At 46.4% G+C, this 14,693-nt stretch overlaps 1 protein-coding gene and 1 pseudogene across 3 annotated transcripts in view; one reads left to right on the top strand and one right to left on the bottom strand.

The window, feature by feature from the left end:
- GNA12 (G protein subunit alpha 12) overlaps positions 1–14,693 on the bottom strand; it is a 107,822-nt gene that overhangs the window by 50,774 nt on the left and 42,355 nt on the right. For all 3 annotated transcript variants that reach the window (XM_077907628.1, XM_077907626.1, XM_077907629.1), the window contains exon 2: positions 11,071–11,286. In XM_077907628.1, the coding sequence (XP_077763754.1) occupies positions 11,071–11,286 (216 nt within the window). The remainder of the gene's footprint in view (positions 1–11,070; positions 11,287–14,693) is intronic.
- LOC144319465 (large ribosomal subunit protein uL23 pseudogene) lies at positions 13,701–14,225 on the top strand (annotated as a pseudogene).

Consider the following 14,693-nt stretch of genomic DNA (forward strand, 5'->3'; position numbering starts at 1 on the left):
AGGTCATGATCTCAGGGTCATGGGATCCAGCCCCGCTCTGGGCTCTATGCTCAGCAGGGAGTCTGCTTGAGGTTTTCTCTCCCTCTTCCTCTACCCCTCCCCCTGCACGCACTCTCTCTCTCTCTAAAATAAATAATCTGAAAAAAAGTCACTCATTTCTTTAATTTGCACTTCCACGGATAATAGTGAGGATGGTAATTTTACTTCTTTCACAGGGTCTTGTTCATAAGAGCTCTTCATGTTGCAGCTGTTTTATACATTCTCTCTCTCTCTCTCTCTCTATATATATATATATAAAGCTTTGTTATATGTTGCAATTTTGTTCCTAATTTGTCATTTCTCTTTTAACATTCTTTATGCTGATGTTTGCCATACAAAAATTAAAAATGTTTACTCAGTCAAATCTGTTATTCTTTCTCTTGAGGTTTCTGGTCTTGTTATCATGTAACATATTCCATTATTAATTCCACCATAGTCACGCGTCAGAGACATTGCAGGTTGGGTTCCGGACCACTGTGATAAAGTGAACATTAGATAAAGCCAATCAAATGAATTTTCTGGTTTCCCACTACACACAGAAACTATGTTTAAACTATACTGTAGTCTATTGAGTGTGCAGTAGCATTATGTCTAGGAAAACAAGGTACGTGCCTTAAGTATAAAAAATGCTTTTGGCAAAGAAATGCTAACCTGAGCTTTCGAGGAGTCGTACTCTATTTGCTGGTGGAGGGTCTTGCGCCTTGAAGTTGATGGGTGCTGATCGATCAGGGTAGTGGTTGAAGGCTAGGGTGGCCATGCCAAGTTATTAAAATAAGAACATGAAGTTTGCTATACTGATGGACTCTTCCTTTCACAAAAGGTTTCTCTATAGCATTTGATGCTGCTTGATAGCATTTTACCAGAGAACTTTCAAAATTCAACTCTCCAACCCAGCTGCTGCTTTATCAACTAAGTTTATGCAATATTCTAAATCCTTTGTTGTCACTTCAACAATCCTCACAGCATCTTCACCAAGTATGGATCCCATCTCGAGAAACTACCATCTTTGCACATCCATAAGGAGCAACTCCTCATCCATTCAAGTTTGCTGCAATTCAGTCCCACATTCAGGCTCCATTTCTGGGGCTCTCAATATTTCCACAATCCTTTAATGTGGGAAGAAGAATGATATCTGTGAAGCACAGAGAAATGAGGTATGCCTGCATATATAACATTTCTACCTGAATCATCATGTCACCAGCTTACAAGACCGCCGAAGGCAGAGCCTGAAATAACGTTATTCACAGGGATCTATGTTTAAATGCTTAACACTTCATATTTTTCCCCCTACAGGAGTAGATTTTAGAAGTCTGTAAGTATATAATCCTATTCATGATTAATGAAATGCAGGGGAAAGGGCAACATCATGAGCAGGAACACATAAGTTTCTCACCGACCCCTGATCCAAGAATAGCACAGCTCTGCTTCCTGCTTCTGTGTCCTGAAGCAAGAGCCACCCAGCGGAGAGCTCAGCATGCCTCCCCAGCCAGAGGACAGCTCAGCATGCTCCCCACCCCCACCCAGGCGAGCCTTCAAAGGCTTGGCCCACTCGGGGTTCCCTGAATCGTAATCCTGGCCAGACCGTTCATTAGCTGTGTCGTGGCAGGCAAATTTCTTCAACTTCTAGGCCAGGCCTCAAACCATCTTGGTATCAAACAGGAAGATTTAGTTAGAGAATTTCAAGTCCCTCTGATATGAACAGTTAGTTTTAAGAAGGCTGAGTTTTCCCCTACAAATCACATTGTGAAAGTTAACTTCGCTTGAAAGGTTAAACACACACACACACACACACACACACACACACGGTATCAAACTGAAACTAAAAAAAGTAATCTCTAGTCTTGTAGTCCTGAAATAGAACTCTATTTTCTCTAGAAATTATTCACTAATTCCTAACATTTCTGAGCTATTCTTTTAAGGTAAAAAACTTGATGCTTTTTTTGGTATATATGTATATACATCTGTATCGTATCTGCATATTTAGCTACCTATGTAGTGAGACAGACAAACCATGGCACCTCCATACCAGGAAGTACTACTTAGACAGAAACAGGCATGCTATTGATACATGGAGACAAATGTCAGCCTCAGAAGGTCACACATTATATGATTCCATTCATGCAATCTGATAAATTTTAGGGATGGAGAACAAATCAGTGGTTGCCAGGAGCAAAGGTTGGGAGGAACGGTGGTGTGAACTATGAAGGAGCAGCACCGGTAGGTCTGGAGTGATGGAGTCCTGACTCCAGGGATGGTCACACGTGACCTGGAACCATACACACACATGCAAACACTGATCCCAATTTCTCGGTTTTCTTATTATATTGGAGTCATGTGAGATTGACCTATAGAGGGAAATGGCTAAAGGATGCAGGGACCTCTCTGGGCTATCTTTGCAATTTCCTGTGAATTTATGATTATTTCAAAATACAAAGTTAAAAAAAAAAGTGTTAGGAACAATGAGCACCTGGTAATAGGTTAGCATGTCAACAGAAACTTGTTCCTGGAAAAAAAAAAAAAAAAAAAGGAAGTAAAGGGTATCACTGGCAACTCCCAAAAGAAGAACTATAAATGGCTAATAAACTTAAGGAAAGAACTAATAATCATGGAACTTTTTCACTTATCAGCTGGTAAAACATAAGGAAGAATAAAGTCAGTGTGGCTGGAGAATAAAAACAGGACAGCCGAGGGGATGGGAGGCCTGAGAAGGTGCACATGGTTGAGTATGAGGAGGAACTGCCTGTTGACCTCAGGGCTCACTGATTAAAGCCCAGGTCACTAACCCAACATCTGGGAACCCCCTCTGGTCCCTGGCAGCAGAGGGAGGGGGGGCTGACACTTTACCTGGGTGTGTGTGGGTGTCTGAGCTGCTCAACACCTTCCTGGCACGGTTTGTCTTGAAACCTGAAGCAAATGAAGGGTGACTGTCCTTCACAGAGAGGGGACATGAGGTCTGACATGGTGACCCTGGCAGAGCACGGATGGTGGGACGCGTTTGGACACCAATACCATGACCATGGGGTTTACTTCCATTGGTTCCAGGGGCTGCTCCAGGGGTAGGAGGCCCGGGAGTCATTTGCAAAGAGAAATGGATTCTGCAACAGTGTTCTCAATTTAGAATATAAAATAAAATACTGGGCTCAGTATCAGCCACAGGGCTGACGTGGAGGGGTCCCTAAGCTGGGTGGGCAGTGAGACCAGAGGACCTCCAAATTCCTCTCCAGTTCTAATACACACAGACCTAACCACTTCTCATCACCTCCACCATGATCGTGCTGATCTGAGCCACCATCCTGTCACCTAGATTATTGCAAAAGTCTTCAAACAGGCCTCCCTGCTTCTATTATCAAAACAGCTGCCAAAACAACCCTGTTAAAATGTAAATCAAACCACACCACATCTCTGCCCAAAGCCCATGCCCTTCCAGTAACCCCTCAAAGCCCCCCAGAAGTCCCTCTGCTCTGGGAACTCATCCCCTCTTACCCTACCTGCTCACTGGGCTCTGAACACCAAGCTTGACCCCAACCCATAGCCTTTGCACTGGTCACTCTACCAGCGAGGACACTTCCCTCTTCCCCTTGACACCTATGAGGCCTGCTCTCCCATCCTCAGGGCTTTCTCGAATGTCACTCAGGGAAGCTACAGGAGTTTGGGCTCCCAGAGAGCCCCAGGACAGATACAGAGGCTGCAACAATATGGCCCAGGTGCCTGTGCCATGCTCTGTATGTCACTTCCACTTGTGGGTTTGTGCTGACCGCCCAGGTTCTCAACACAGGTCAGGATTAGCCTATGTGGAGCAGGATGGGCTGGGGCAGATGTGTCCAGTAATTTTAAGAGCAAGACTCAGAACAGAGTCCCAAGGCTACACTCTAGATTACCATAGCAGAAGAAGACACAAATGTCAGGAGAACTGAAGCTATGCTAAAGAACCCCCACCCTGTGATGCCCTATTTACCCAAGTAGGCCCCTCTCTCCACACACGACCTCAGTTCCCTCGGGTTTTCCTCTAATAGACACCATACGTGCACTTGGGCACACACACACGTGCCTACAAATTTATTGACTGTCTCCTCTTATCAGACAGTCAGCTCCATATGCTGTTTGCTGCTATTTCCCCAGGAAGCAGGGAGGCTGTGCCACAAATATCTGCTGAAGGAATGAACTCCATAGAATGTAAAGGACACAGAAGACAGAAAGCACAGTCTTGAGGCATCCCTACTGGCCCAGAGATGGTACTTCAGGGTATTACATTACGTGCTATTATGACTGTCTTGGTCCTCAACACAGGAGAGTTAATATCACTCGGAGACCTCATACTAAGCACTAACCCTGCCCCCAATCACCTTAGAGGCAAAAAGAACTCTGGCAGAGGCTGCTGGCTGCCACCCTGGGCCACACTGAGCCTCTGCCTCAGCAACACCAGTCGGCAGGGCCCACAGGCAGCAGCCTCCTCCACAGGCGTGGTGACGAGACTCAGACTCCAAGGATGTGGGACTTGCAGGAAGTGGCCCTGAAAGGAAGAGGGTGGGACACTCCTCTGCACCCTCCTCCTGCTGTCTGGTGAGGGCACGAGTATAGGAAAGGGGTCCACAGAAGGACACTGGGAAGGACCTGGACGGAGGCCCACCCTCCCATCACCGGACTGGCTGTCCCAGAAAAATATGGTCCCTCCCATTTTGTTTTTTCTGCCACGTGCAACCAAATATTGCAGCAGTAGCAGACACGTAGAACACTTACCAGCTGCTACAAACAGCAGGAGACCAGTACCGTTGGAAAGCAGAAAGATTCTCTGAAATGCCCCAAACTGCACTACAAGAAACTGCACTCACTGTACCTGCTGGGGTTTCCTGTCTTCCTCTAGCTTAAAACCTCTGATTACAGCATTTAAATAAGTCATGACCGTAGGGTATCTTGATAGCAGACAGAAGGGGAGAGAGTTAAGAAATCCAGTGAATGGAAGGGGCCTGGGTAGAACTCAGGCAGGCAGAAACTTATTGAGACCAGCCACAGGGCCTTCAAGACACAGTGGAAATGCCTATGTTCTCCCCACACAGCACGTGGACATAACCTGCCAGGCATGCTGCTACCTCCCGTCTCATTTCTAATCCACCAGCTACCAGGGGACTGTTCCTATGTGGCTGAAAGCAACAGCCAAGCCATCATGGAATACACTTGTTCCTAGAAGGATGGGGCTGGGTGTGTCAGTCCCTTTGTTTCACATACCCTCAGAGAAAGCTACAAAAAGTTACTGTAGCTACAAATTGCCTCATCTTCAGCTTAGCATCTCTCTCTAACATCTCAAAGGTTTACTAAGTGAGCCCAGGTCCACCAACCTGTAGCATCCAGCTTTTTTGAAAAGGGATTGGTTCATTCTATACTAAAATGATGGAACTATCAACCGGCCCAACTGATGTCTGTTTCAGGAATGCTAAGGGGAATTTGGGGCACTACTTTATCCTGGAGCTTTATAAAGAGGCATTCCAAGGGGATCCCTGGGTGGCTCAGCGGTTTGGCGCCTGCCTTCAGCCCAGAGCATGATCCTGGAGACCCAGGATCAAGTCCCACGTCGGGCTCCTTGCTTGGAGCCTGCTTCACCCTCTGCCTGTGTCCCTGCCCCTCTCTCTCTCATGGATAAATGAATAAAATCTTAAAAAAGAGAGAGAGAGAGAGGCATTCCAAGCCTGAGAACTTGTAAACCATGATCCTACAGTCCGTAAACCATGATCCTACAGTCCTTAAAAAGCACACATCCACTGGCATGGGGGGGCAGGAGGAGTAGGCGACCAAGCAAAGCCAACACAGACCCTGCCTAGCAGAGCTATGCAATCAACCCAGAGTAACTCTGAAGCCCCAGGCGCCACAAAATCTGAGTCTGACACATGTGGATTTTATGTCAGGGGCTAGGCTGGCAATTCCAGTGACTCTTTTTATAGTCAGCACGCTACTCCCTAAGCCACAGGGTAATTTCCCTCTGAAAATGTCACACTCAGTGAATTCTAAGGAGGAAGCATCCACATACATAATTGTGATGAACGACCTTCCTCTGCATCTAGAATTCAGCCTGAACACCCAGCCTCTTTCCCAGCAACCTCTGGTAATGTTACAGGGACTTGATTCCTTCAAATGGGACAGAAAACAAAAATCATTCTGTGTAATAAGCAGAACCGTTTGATTTCCAGAAATCAAGAAATCCTGTGCAGTCAACATAAATGTGCTCCTCTGAACTGAGCCTTTGGTCCCATCTTCCACAGCAAGAGAAGACATCCTCAAGAAAGCACAATGCCCTGCCACTTGGAAATAAGAACAGAAAGGATGTAAAAAGTGATTCACAATCCAGGATAACTGTCCTGTGTGTGCAGCGCATCTGCACAAATGCTGGGCCACAGTCAGACAGTGGGAAGTCATGTGAGGAGACCAACAGGAGGCACCAAACCCCCAGGATTGCTGTCCAGTCCTCCCAGCAGGAAAAAGGTTCACCTGGCCTAGAGTAGCACCAAGTCATCAATGTAGCTGACCAGCCACAATCTCAAAAGCATTTGGTGAAAAGCAAAAACAGTCTAATTTATCCAGAGAGTTCAGCATCCAGTGATTTTCCTCACGGCTCACCCTGCGTGTCTGGGGGGTTGGGGGAGTCCAACGATGAAGATGAAAATTAATGATATAAAAAGCAAAGAGTTGTGCAAAAAGACACCCTCCCCCTCCCCCACGTAGCGCTAAATTGGAAGTGGTGAGGCTGTGTATCACCCACTCTGTGCTGGTTCAAGTTCTCACTCTCTCACCATGCAAACAGATCGGTCATCTGCTTTGAACACCTCAATAGCTCTGCTGCCTACAGGTGACTCTGCGCTGCTCCACGTGGCCTGTGTGGCCACAGTGAACGTGCTGTAGCTGTGATCCTCACTGCTGTGAGGCCTGCCCCTTGTCCACAATGAGGAACAGGGTTGACACCAGTCCTTGTGTGGTTCTTCCCTGGCCACCATGCCCAGTCTCCTCCTGGCTCCTGTAGTGGCCACGCTGGTGAGACCTCATTCTGCTGCCACCACCTCGCAAGCCCAGGAGAAGCCAGAGCTGCACAGGCTGAGCACAGAGATGGGGGCAGAGCCAGGGAAGGGACAGGGCAGTCCCTGGAGTCCCCGAGGCCCCGCACCACTTCTGCTATGTTCCCTCTGCTGCCTCACTCCCGACTGTCCCCAACAGTTCATTTTACCTAATCTTTACAAATATCCTCCAAAACGTCTCCTCCGGCCCCTACCTGCCTAGGCAGAATGGCCTACTTTCTCCCTTTATGCCTTATGTAGCCTGTCTGTCTATTCCCCAATTATATTTCTTGGCACATTTTCCTGCTACTACTTGTTTGCAAAAGTGTCTGTCTTACCAGTTTTCAGAATAAATGGGACTTGACTTCTGCATAGAGCCTGGCAGTGAAAGTCCACCTGCCCACGCCCAGCGAGGAGGGCTCTGATGTGCAAACCCACAGTCCCTTTCGGGGTAGGAGTACCCTTCTGATGAACAAGACCGTAAATTCAAAAGTATAACAGAAAGCAAATTGTGGAAATATTATCCATATTCTGTATTACAAGCACATTAACTAGTTCATAATTTGCCAGGAACATTTAAAACTCCAAAATTCTCTTTTATTAGAAAAAGGCTATAAAAGTAGATATATTGTGTTTGTTACACCTATGAGAAAAACCTCTAGGCTTAGTGTCTTGCTAGGTCTTACGTAAATGCATTTTGAAAGATAAGGTCTAAAATACTACGGTTATCTTTCTTTTTCCTGAGCTGCAGAGGTTGTATCAAACTCTGTGTATGAAATGGCAGTAGACATCGGCGTGCACATAAGGGCAAGACCGTCTCCCCTCTGGAGCAGGAGAATCCCCTCCCCACATACCCATTCAACTCTCCACCAAGGAGAAAGGGCCCTCACAAGGCAGTCACCAGACTCGGCCTTTCTTCTTCTTTTTGTTTCTGCCTCTGCCTGGAATGGCAAGTAAAACCCAGAGGGCAGAGGGAACAGGAAAAAATCCAACACCTGGCCGACAGCAATTCTCAGAGCTGCTGGATCTCTCAGCTTGTCACCCAGGGAGGAGAGAAAAAACTAAAAACAAGTTGGTGAAGCATCACCCTGGAAAGGTTTCGACACGAAGAAAAAGATCCAGAGAAGAGAGACCAGGGTTGAGCTGCAGACGGGGGAGGGGAGGGCTGATCACGCTGCATGACGATGCTCACACTCCTCATGGGCTGGACCATACACCTTGGCAGTGAAGACTGTGAAGGCCTATTGTCTGCCTATTTTACGAAAATGCTCTAATTTTTAAAAATAAAAGCAAAAACGTAGAAAAGTACAAAGTATGGCAATAAGCACCCATATACCTACTACTCGATGAACCAAACCCACTGTCAATGCTGCCCGTTAGGATAGTCCTGAAAAACACAGCTTCCTGGAACGGTATACCCCCCCAGGCACCGTGTCCTCAGAGATCCCAGCTGGTGGAGGGCACAAGACGGAAACAGGCTAATAGTCATATTATGGCAGCCTCTTAGCTGAACCCCATGTGAAGTGAGGTCTAGATTAAAGGCTCTTGAGGACAGGCACATGGCTGGTCTCATCACTGCTGTATCGTCAGCATATTACACGGTATCCAGCATACAGGAGGTGCTCCATTAAATGCTGTGTGAGTGAATGAATGGAGAAACAAGCAGAATGACTTCTGAGGCCCAAGTACCTCATGGTGATCACTCAGAAGACATAGCCTTGACTTACTCAGCAGGGAGGCCCCTTCTGCTTGAGGATGCTGCACGCAACATAACACGGCAAACAGAAGTTTGGCAAAACCGCCCTACCACACCCCCCCAGACGGAGCGCTTATTCAACAGGAGTTGTAAATAATCCGCTCTGGATGTTTATACTTGCTCCTTTGGTAAACTCTTAAATGGTTGTAGCGATTTCTGCCTTCTTTCCCAAAACATATCAGTTTATAGGGAGAAAGACCTGAATCCCTAATTCACACTTAGAGGTTGTCTTTCCTGGTTATTTCTGATATTCCTGTCCCTTAGAAGATTAAGATTTCCTTCCCATGACAACAACACCCTCCAGTTCTTTTGACTCTTCTACCTGCATTTTTAAAGTTAACTTGAAAAAGAAAGTGAAAATGAGAAAGGGTTATGAAATGTCACCTGTAAGATCCACCAATGGACATTAATAGGAGTGGGCCAAAGCTTGAGGGGAAACAGGGTAACTGCATTGTCTCAAAGTATCCCCCCAAACATTTAATAGTAACAAGAAGGAGAGTAACTTTACAGCAGAGAAACCTGGCAAGCACAGCCTTCCCTGAGTGCTGCAGGCTCATGTCACCAGGAACTGAACCTCTGAAATGAAGCACACCATCACTTCTGTGTTTTTCTTGCCAAAAAAATGCATCATCTTATTCTAATGATGAGGAAATACCAGACAAACCCAAATAGTGACACTCCACAAAATATGTGACCAGTGCTCTTTAAGTGTTGAGGTCACAAAAACCAGGAAAAGACGTGGGACTGTCAGTGACCAGAGAATAAGGAGCATGACCACTAAGGCAACATGGGGACCGGAGCCAGAGCCTGGCACATAGCTAAGTCCCCTGTGGGAGGATGGTGGAATTAGAGTAAGGTCTGTAGCTCCATTCACAGTACAGCACAGCACCTATCTCCCAGCACTGACAGCCTCAGGGGAGACAGGGTCAAGAGCATATGGGAACTGTATGGAAAAAATGACCACGCAGACTGCCTGCACGACCTCTCCAGAAAGTGAGACAAATACAAATCACTCGTTAGAAAAAACTGGCAAAAGCATGAATAGGCATGGCCCAGAAAACACATGTAGCCAAAAAACATTATCAGGAAAATTTCAATTAAACCGAAGGAGATACTATTACAATTTCTAAAGTTGGATAACTAATACTCAATATCAGCAAGGATGAGAGAGCAACAGAGAATCTCTTCTGCTGCTGGGAGAGGCAAGACTGCTATGGCCGCTCTGGAAAATGATCGGACATAACTTGTCTATTTGGAGGTCAACGTGCCCAATGACCGGGCAATCCTGCTCATATGGGACATGTCCCAAAGAAACCCCAGCACACGCGTCTCAGGACATACACACAACAAAGGCCACCGCACACCTAGGAGAGAATGGATGGATCCTGATTTATTCCCATGGTAGAAAGGAGGGCTGCAGTGGAAATGAATCAACCACAGCCATGCCAGCAACACAGAACTGTGGGTTGCAGAAGCATATACACAGTATGAAACCATTTATATAACGTTTGAGAATAGAGAAAACTTTTAAAGTACATACTATGGCAAAACTCTCAAGAAAGGAGGGGGCTGATGGCTCCAAACTCGGGGTCCCAGCTCCCAGGGGCAGAGGGTGTGAGAGTCCCAGGTGCTTGGAGCCCTGGGGTGTGGGCGGGGATGGGCGTGGGGGGTGTGGATGGGCAGGGACAGGCACAGCTGTGCCAGTGATAGGGCAAACAGATACTTGGTCTACAGAGAATGAAGGATAGCTAGGAAAAAAACAAAATGCAAACAGGCATATCTTCTATGAATCTAAATGACAGAGACAACCAGGCATTTCAATATTGTCAAACTTTAAAATGGAAGGAAAGAATCCGAAAAGAACTGGGAAGGTTGAGATTAGCTCCCAAGGAGCCACACAGTACAAGCTGGAAAGTGGTTCTAAGGAGACAGTAATTTCCTGCTATGAACAAGCCTTAAACACTTTGAGCTTCGTAAGCTACACCACATTTTAGTATTTTAAGAGTCTTTTGTACTCCTTGAACAAAACATTGACTCAGCCAGCCTGAATTCATGCTGCCCCTCTTGAACCATTTAAAGATAGCTTGATTTGCCTCCCTTACATGTTTTTTGTTGAACATTAGGATTTACAGCAATCTGCAGCTTGCCTGTGCTCGGACAGTCTTCAAGGAACTTCTGCTAAAGGTTAGCATCAGCCACATAGAACACACTCGTGCCGCCCAGGCATGGCTCACTCACCAGCTGGAACTCACTCCTCCGGCTGAAAGCCTCCCTGATGCCGGAGTCCCTCCAGAGAGCGCTCAGAGCGGGGACGTAGAGCTGGAAGGTGGCGGGTTCCACCGGCAGCCCCGCTTTGTTCTCAAAGGCCAGGAGGAACATGCCGTGCTTCTCATTTTCTGAATACTGCCATGGAATGCCAAGCTTGTCTCGGGCATCGACAAGAACCCTTGAACCCTATGAGATAAAAGAGACAGAAAGGGCTTAATTGTGCTTCCAAGACGACCTCACAACAGAGAATCTCAGCACGGGCATCGACTGTCATCAAGCAGGAAACTCCCAGCTTGGGAACCAGAACCTGTCTTTTGGTTCGTTTCATCAAGGTGCCCAGGTCTTCACTCGCTGACACCTGGCAGCTCCTTGACATCAGGAGGACACAACTGCCTGTTCCAGCTAAAAGCAAGTGGAGAGACACAGACAGGTGACCAGCAATATGGAGATGGGACAAAACCAAAATGAACCACCAGCTAAGCAGCCTCCCCTCACAAAACAGGGCTTTGGGGTTGGGGGTGGGTACATCCTAGATTTAATACCACCACTGCTGGTGATGATGCGAAACCGTTTTCATTATTTTGCTTACTTGCTCACTGTTAATGTATTTCTGGCCCCTCTCTTATCTCACAGATGGGCCAAAGGGATGGAGAAACTGCCTCAAATATAGGAGCCGAGGTGTTCAGGCTGCAGGAGATATGGTCTTGGGGACAACAGCCCTATCGGGAAGCAGGTCCAGTTCATCATTCTTAGGTTAGTGTTTCCCAATTAGCAATACTGTATCTAAGCAAGTTTCTGAGAGGACCCAGTGAACACTGCACCCAGCAAAGAACGGCAGGGGGCCTGGCCTGTGCATTAAAGCCTTCTTGGACTCAGGGTGGTGTGGCAGGCCCAGCACAATTGGAGCAGTAACTCAGACCCTGGTGCAGAGAACACAGGACCTAACTGCCCACCTGGCACTTGCTTTGAAAAAATAAAAATAACTGCTTTATTGGATATAAGTCACATAACACACAATTCCCCCATTTAAAGTGTACACCTCAGTGGTTTGTAGTTGGCAGTTACCCTAAAAAGTTTCACTTCCAACACTCGAGTCAGGGCAGATTCATCAGTTCTGCCTTCCTTGTATCTCTGCTATAGCGGTGGTTTGGTGCCTACACCTCCCATTTCTGCCTTGAACCACTGTGCTGAATGGTAATGGGGACCAGGGAGAGTAGCTGCCATCTTTCCTTTTCCATCTTTCCCAGCAGACCAGGACTGCTGGTGAGAGGCGTTCCTGTGAGTTCCCTCCTTATAGCCCACACTCGTGTGCCATCAGGATCCAGACCCATTTCTACTGACCCACAAATACATGTTCGAGGCTTACTCGGGGTAAAGCACCTAGCTAGGCATGGTGGATAACAACACATTTATGAAGCAGAGTCTGATCTCCAGAAACCTGGAATCTAGCTGGAGAGAAAGACCTATGAATTAAGAAAATTAACACCCATTCATGATAAGAAGGCTCAAGAACTAAGAATGCAGGAGAAACTTCCGTAACTTCACGAACACTGACAAAACCTACAGCTACTGCTGTAACTGATGGTGAAGGTGTGATTCCCTTCCTCTATAACTGGAACAAGACAAGGATGCCCACGTTTAGCAGTGCCAATCAATATGTACTGGTAGTGCTAGCCAGTATGGTAAGGAAAAGAAATATAAGGTATAAAGATGAGAGAGAAAGAGAGAAAAAAAAAACTGAGCCTATTTTCATTTTTTTTTTTTTTTTAAAGATTTTATTTCAGAGAGAGAAGACAGAGCAGGAGCAGGGGGAGAGGGAGAAGTAGGCTTGGACATGGGGCTGGATCCCAGGACCCTGGGATCATGACCTGAGCCCAAGGCAGATGCTTCACCAACCGAACCACTCATGCAACCCCCACACCCCTGTTACACACTATATAACAGCTAACACAAACAAAATGAATGATGACACCAGATGGTGGTGAGGACACAGAGATTGCTGGTGGGGGTGTGAGATGGCACTGCCACTCTGGAAAAGCATTTTCCAGTATTTCCTTTTTTTTTTTTTTTTAAGATTTTATTTATTTATTCACGAGAGACAAAGAGAGAGAGAGGCAGAGGCACAGGCAGAGGGAGAAGCAAGCTCGCTGCAAGGAGCTTGATGTGGGACTTGATCCTGGACCCCAGGATCACGCTCTAAGCTGAAGGCAGGCGCTCAACTGCTGAGCCACCCAGGCATCCCCATTTTCCAGTTTCTTAAAAAATTAAACATATACTTATCATACTCCAGCCATCTCACTCCTGGGAAATGAACCCAGAGAAATGGAAATGTATGCCCTCACAAAAACCTGTGCAAGAATGTCCAGAGTAGCTTTATTCCTAACAGCCCAGAACTAGAAACAACCCTAAAGTCCTTTTTTTTAAATTTATTTTTTATTTTTTTATTGGAGAACATAAAGTCCTTAAAAAGAGAAATGGTCACACACTGTGAGAGCCCCTGCACCACGGAATGGGACTTGGCAGGAAGAGGAAACGAACACTTGATTCATGCAACAACCTGGATGGATCACAAGAAAATTATGCAGAGCCCTTTCACGAAGATGGAGCCGAAGGCAAAGAAGGAAGCCCCTGCCCCTCCCAAAGCCGAAGCCAAAGCAAAGGCTTTGAAAGCTAAGAAAGCGGTGCTGAAAGGCGTGCACAGTCACAAAAAAAAGAAGATCCACATGTCACCTACATTCCGACGACCCAAGACCCTGTGTCTCCGAAGGCAGCCCAAATATCCTCGAAAGATCGCCCCCAGGAGAAACAAGCTTGATCACGATGTCATCATCAAGTTCCCCTTAACTACTGAGTCAGCCATGAAGAAAATAGAAGACAACAACACACTTGTGTTCATTGTGGATGTCAAGGCCAATAAGCACCAGATCAAACAGACTGTGAAGCAGCTCTATGACCTTGATGTGGCCAAGGTCAACACCTTGATCAGGCCTGATGGAGAGAAGAAAGCATACGTTCGACTGGCTCCTGACTATGATGCTTTGGATGTTGCCAACAAAATTGGGATCATCTAAACTGAGTCCAGCCGGCTATAAATCTAAATATAAATTTTTTCACCATAAAAAAAAAAAAAGAAAATTATGCAGAGTAAGAAAAGGCAATCTCAAAAGGTCACTTATTACGTGATTCCGTTTATAGAGTATTCTTGAAGTGACAAAGTTATAAAGACAGAACACAAATGAGCAGCTGCTAGGGACTGGGGATGGTAGAGGAAGCAGGAGGGCGGGTGACTTGTGCCAGGGTAGCTGGAGGATCCTGGAGGTGAGGGAGCTGAGATGGGCTGGTTACACAGACCCTCACAGGAGAAAGCATGTCACAGAATCTCTCTCTCTCACTCACACACACACACACACACACACACACACACACAGACACCAGCAGTGTCAATTTTCTGGTGGTACACTTGCACTGCAGTTCTATAAGATGTAACCACTGGGGGAAACTGTGTGATAGCCCTCCCTGTTATCTCTGCAAGTTCCTGAGAACCTATAATCATTTCAAAATAAAAAGTAAAAAAAAAAAAAAAAAAAAAAGTT

This window comes from Canis aureus, chromosome 8 (assembly GCF_053574225.1).
Source record: "Canis aureus isolate CA01 chromosome 8, VMU_Caureus_v.1.0, whole genome shotgun sequence".
NCBI lineage: Eukaryota > Metazoa > Chordata > Mammalia > Carnivora > Canidae > Canis > Canis aureus.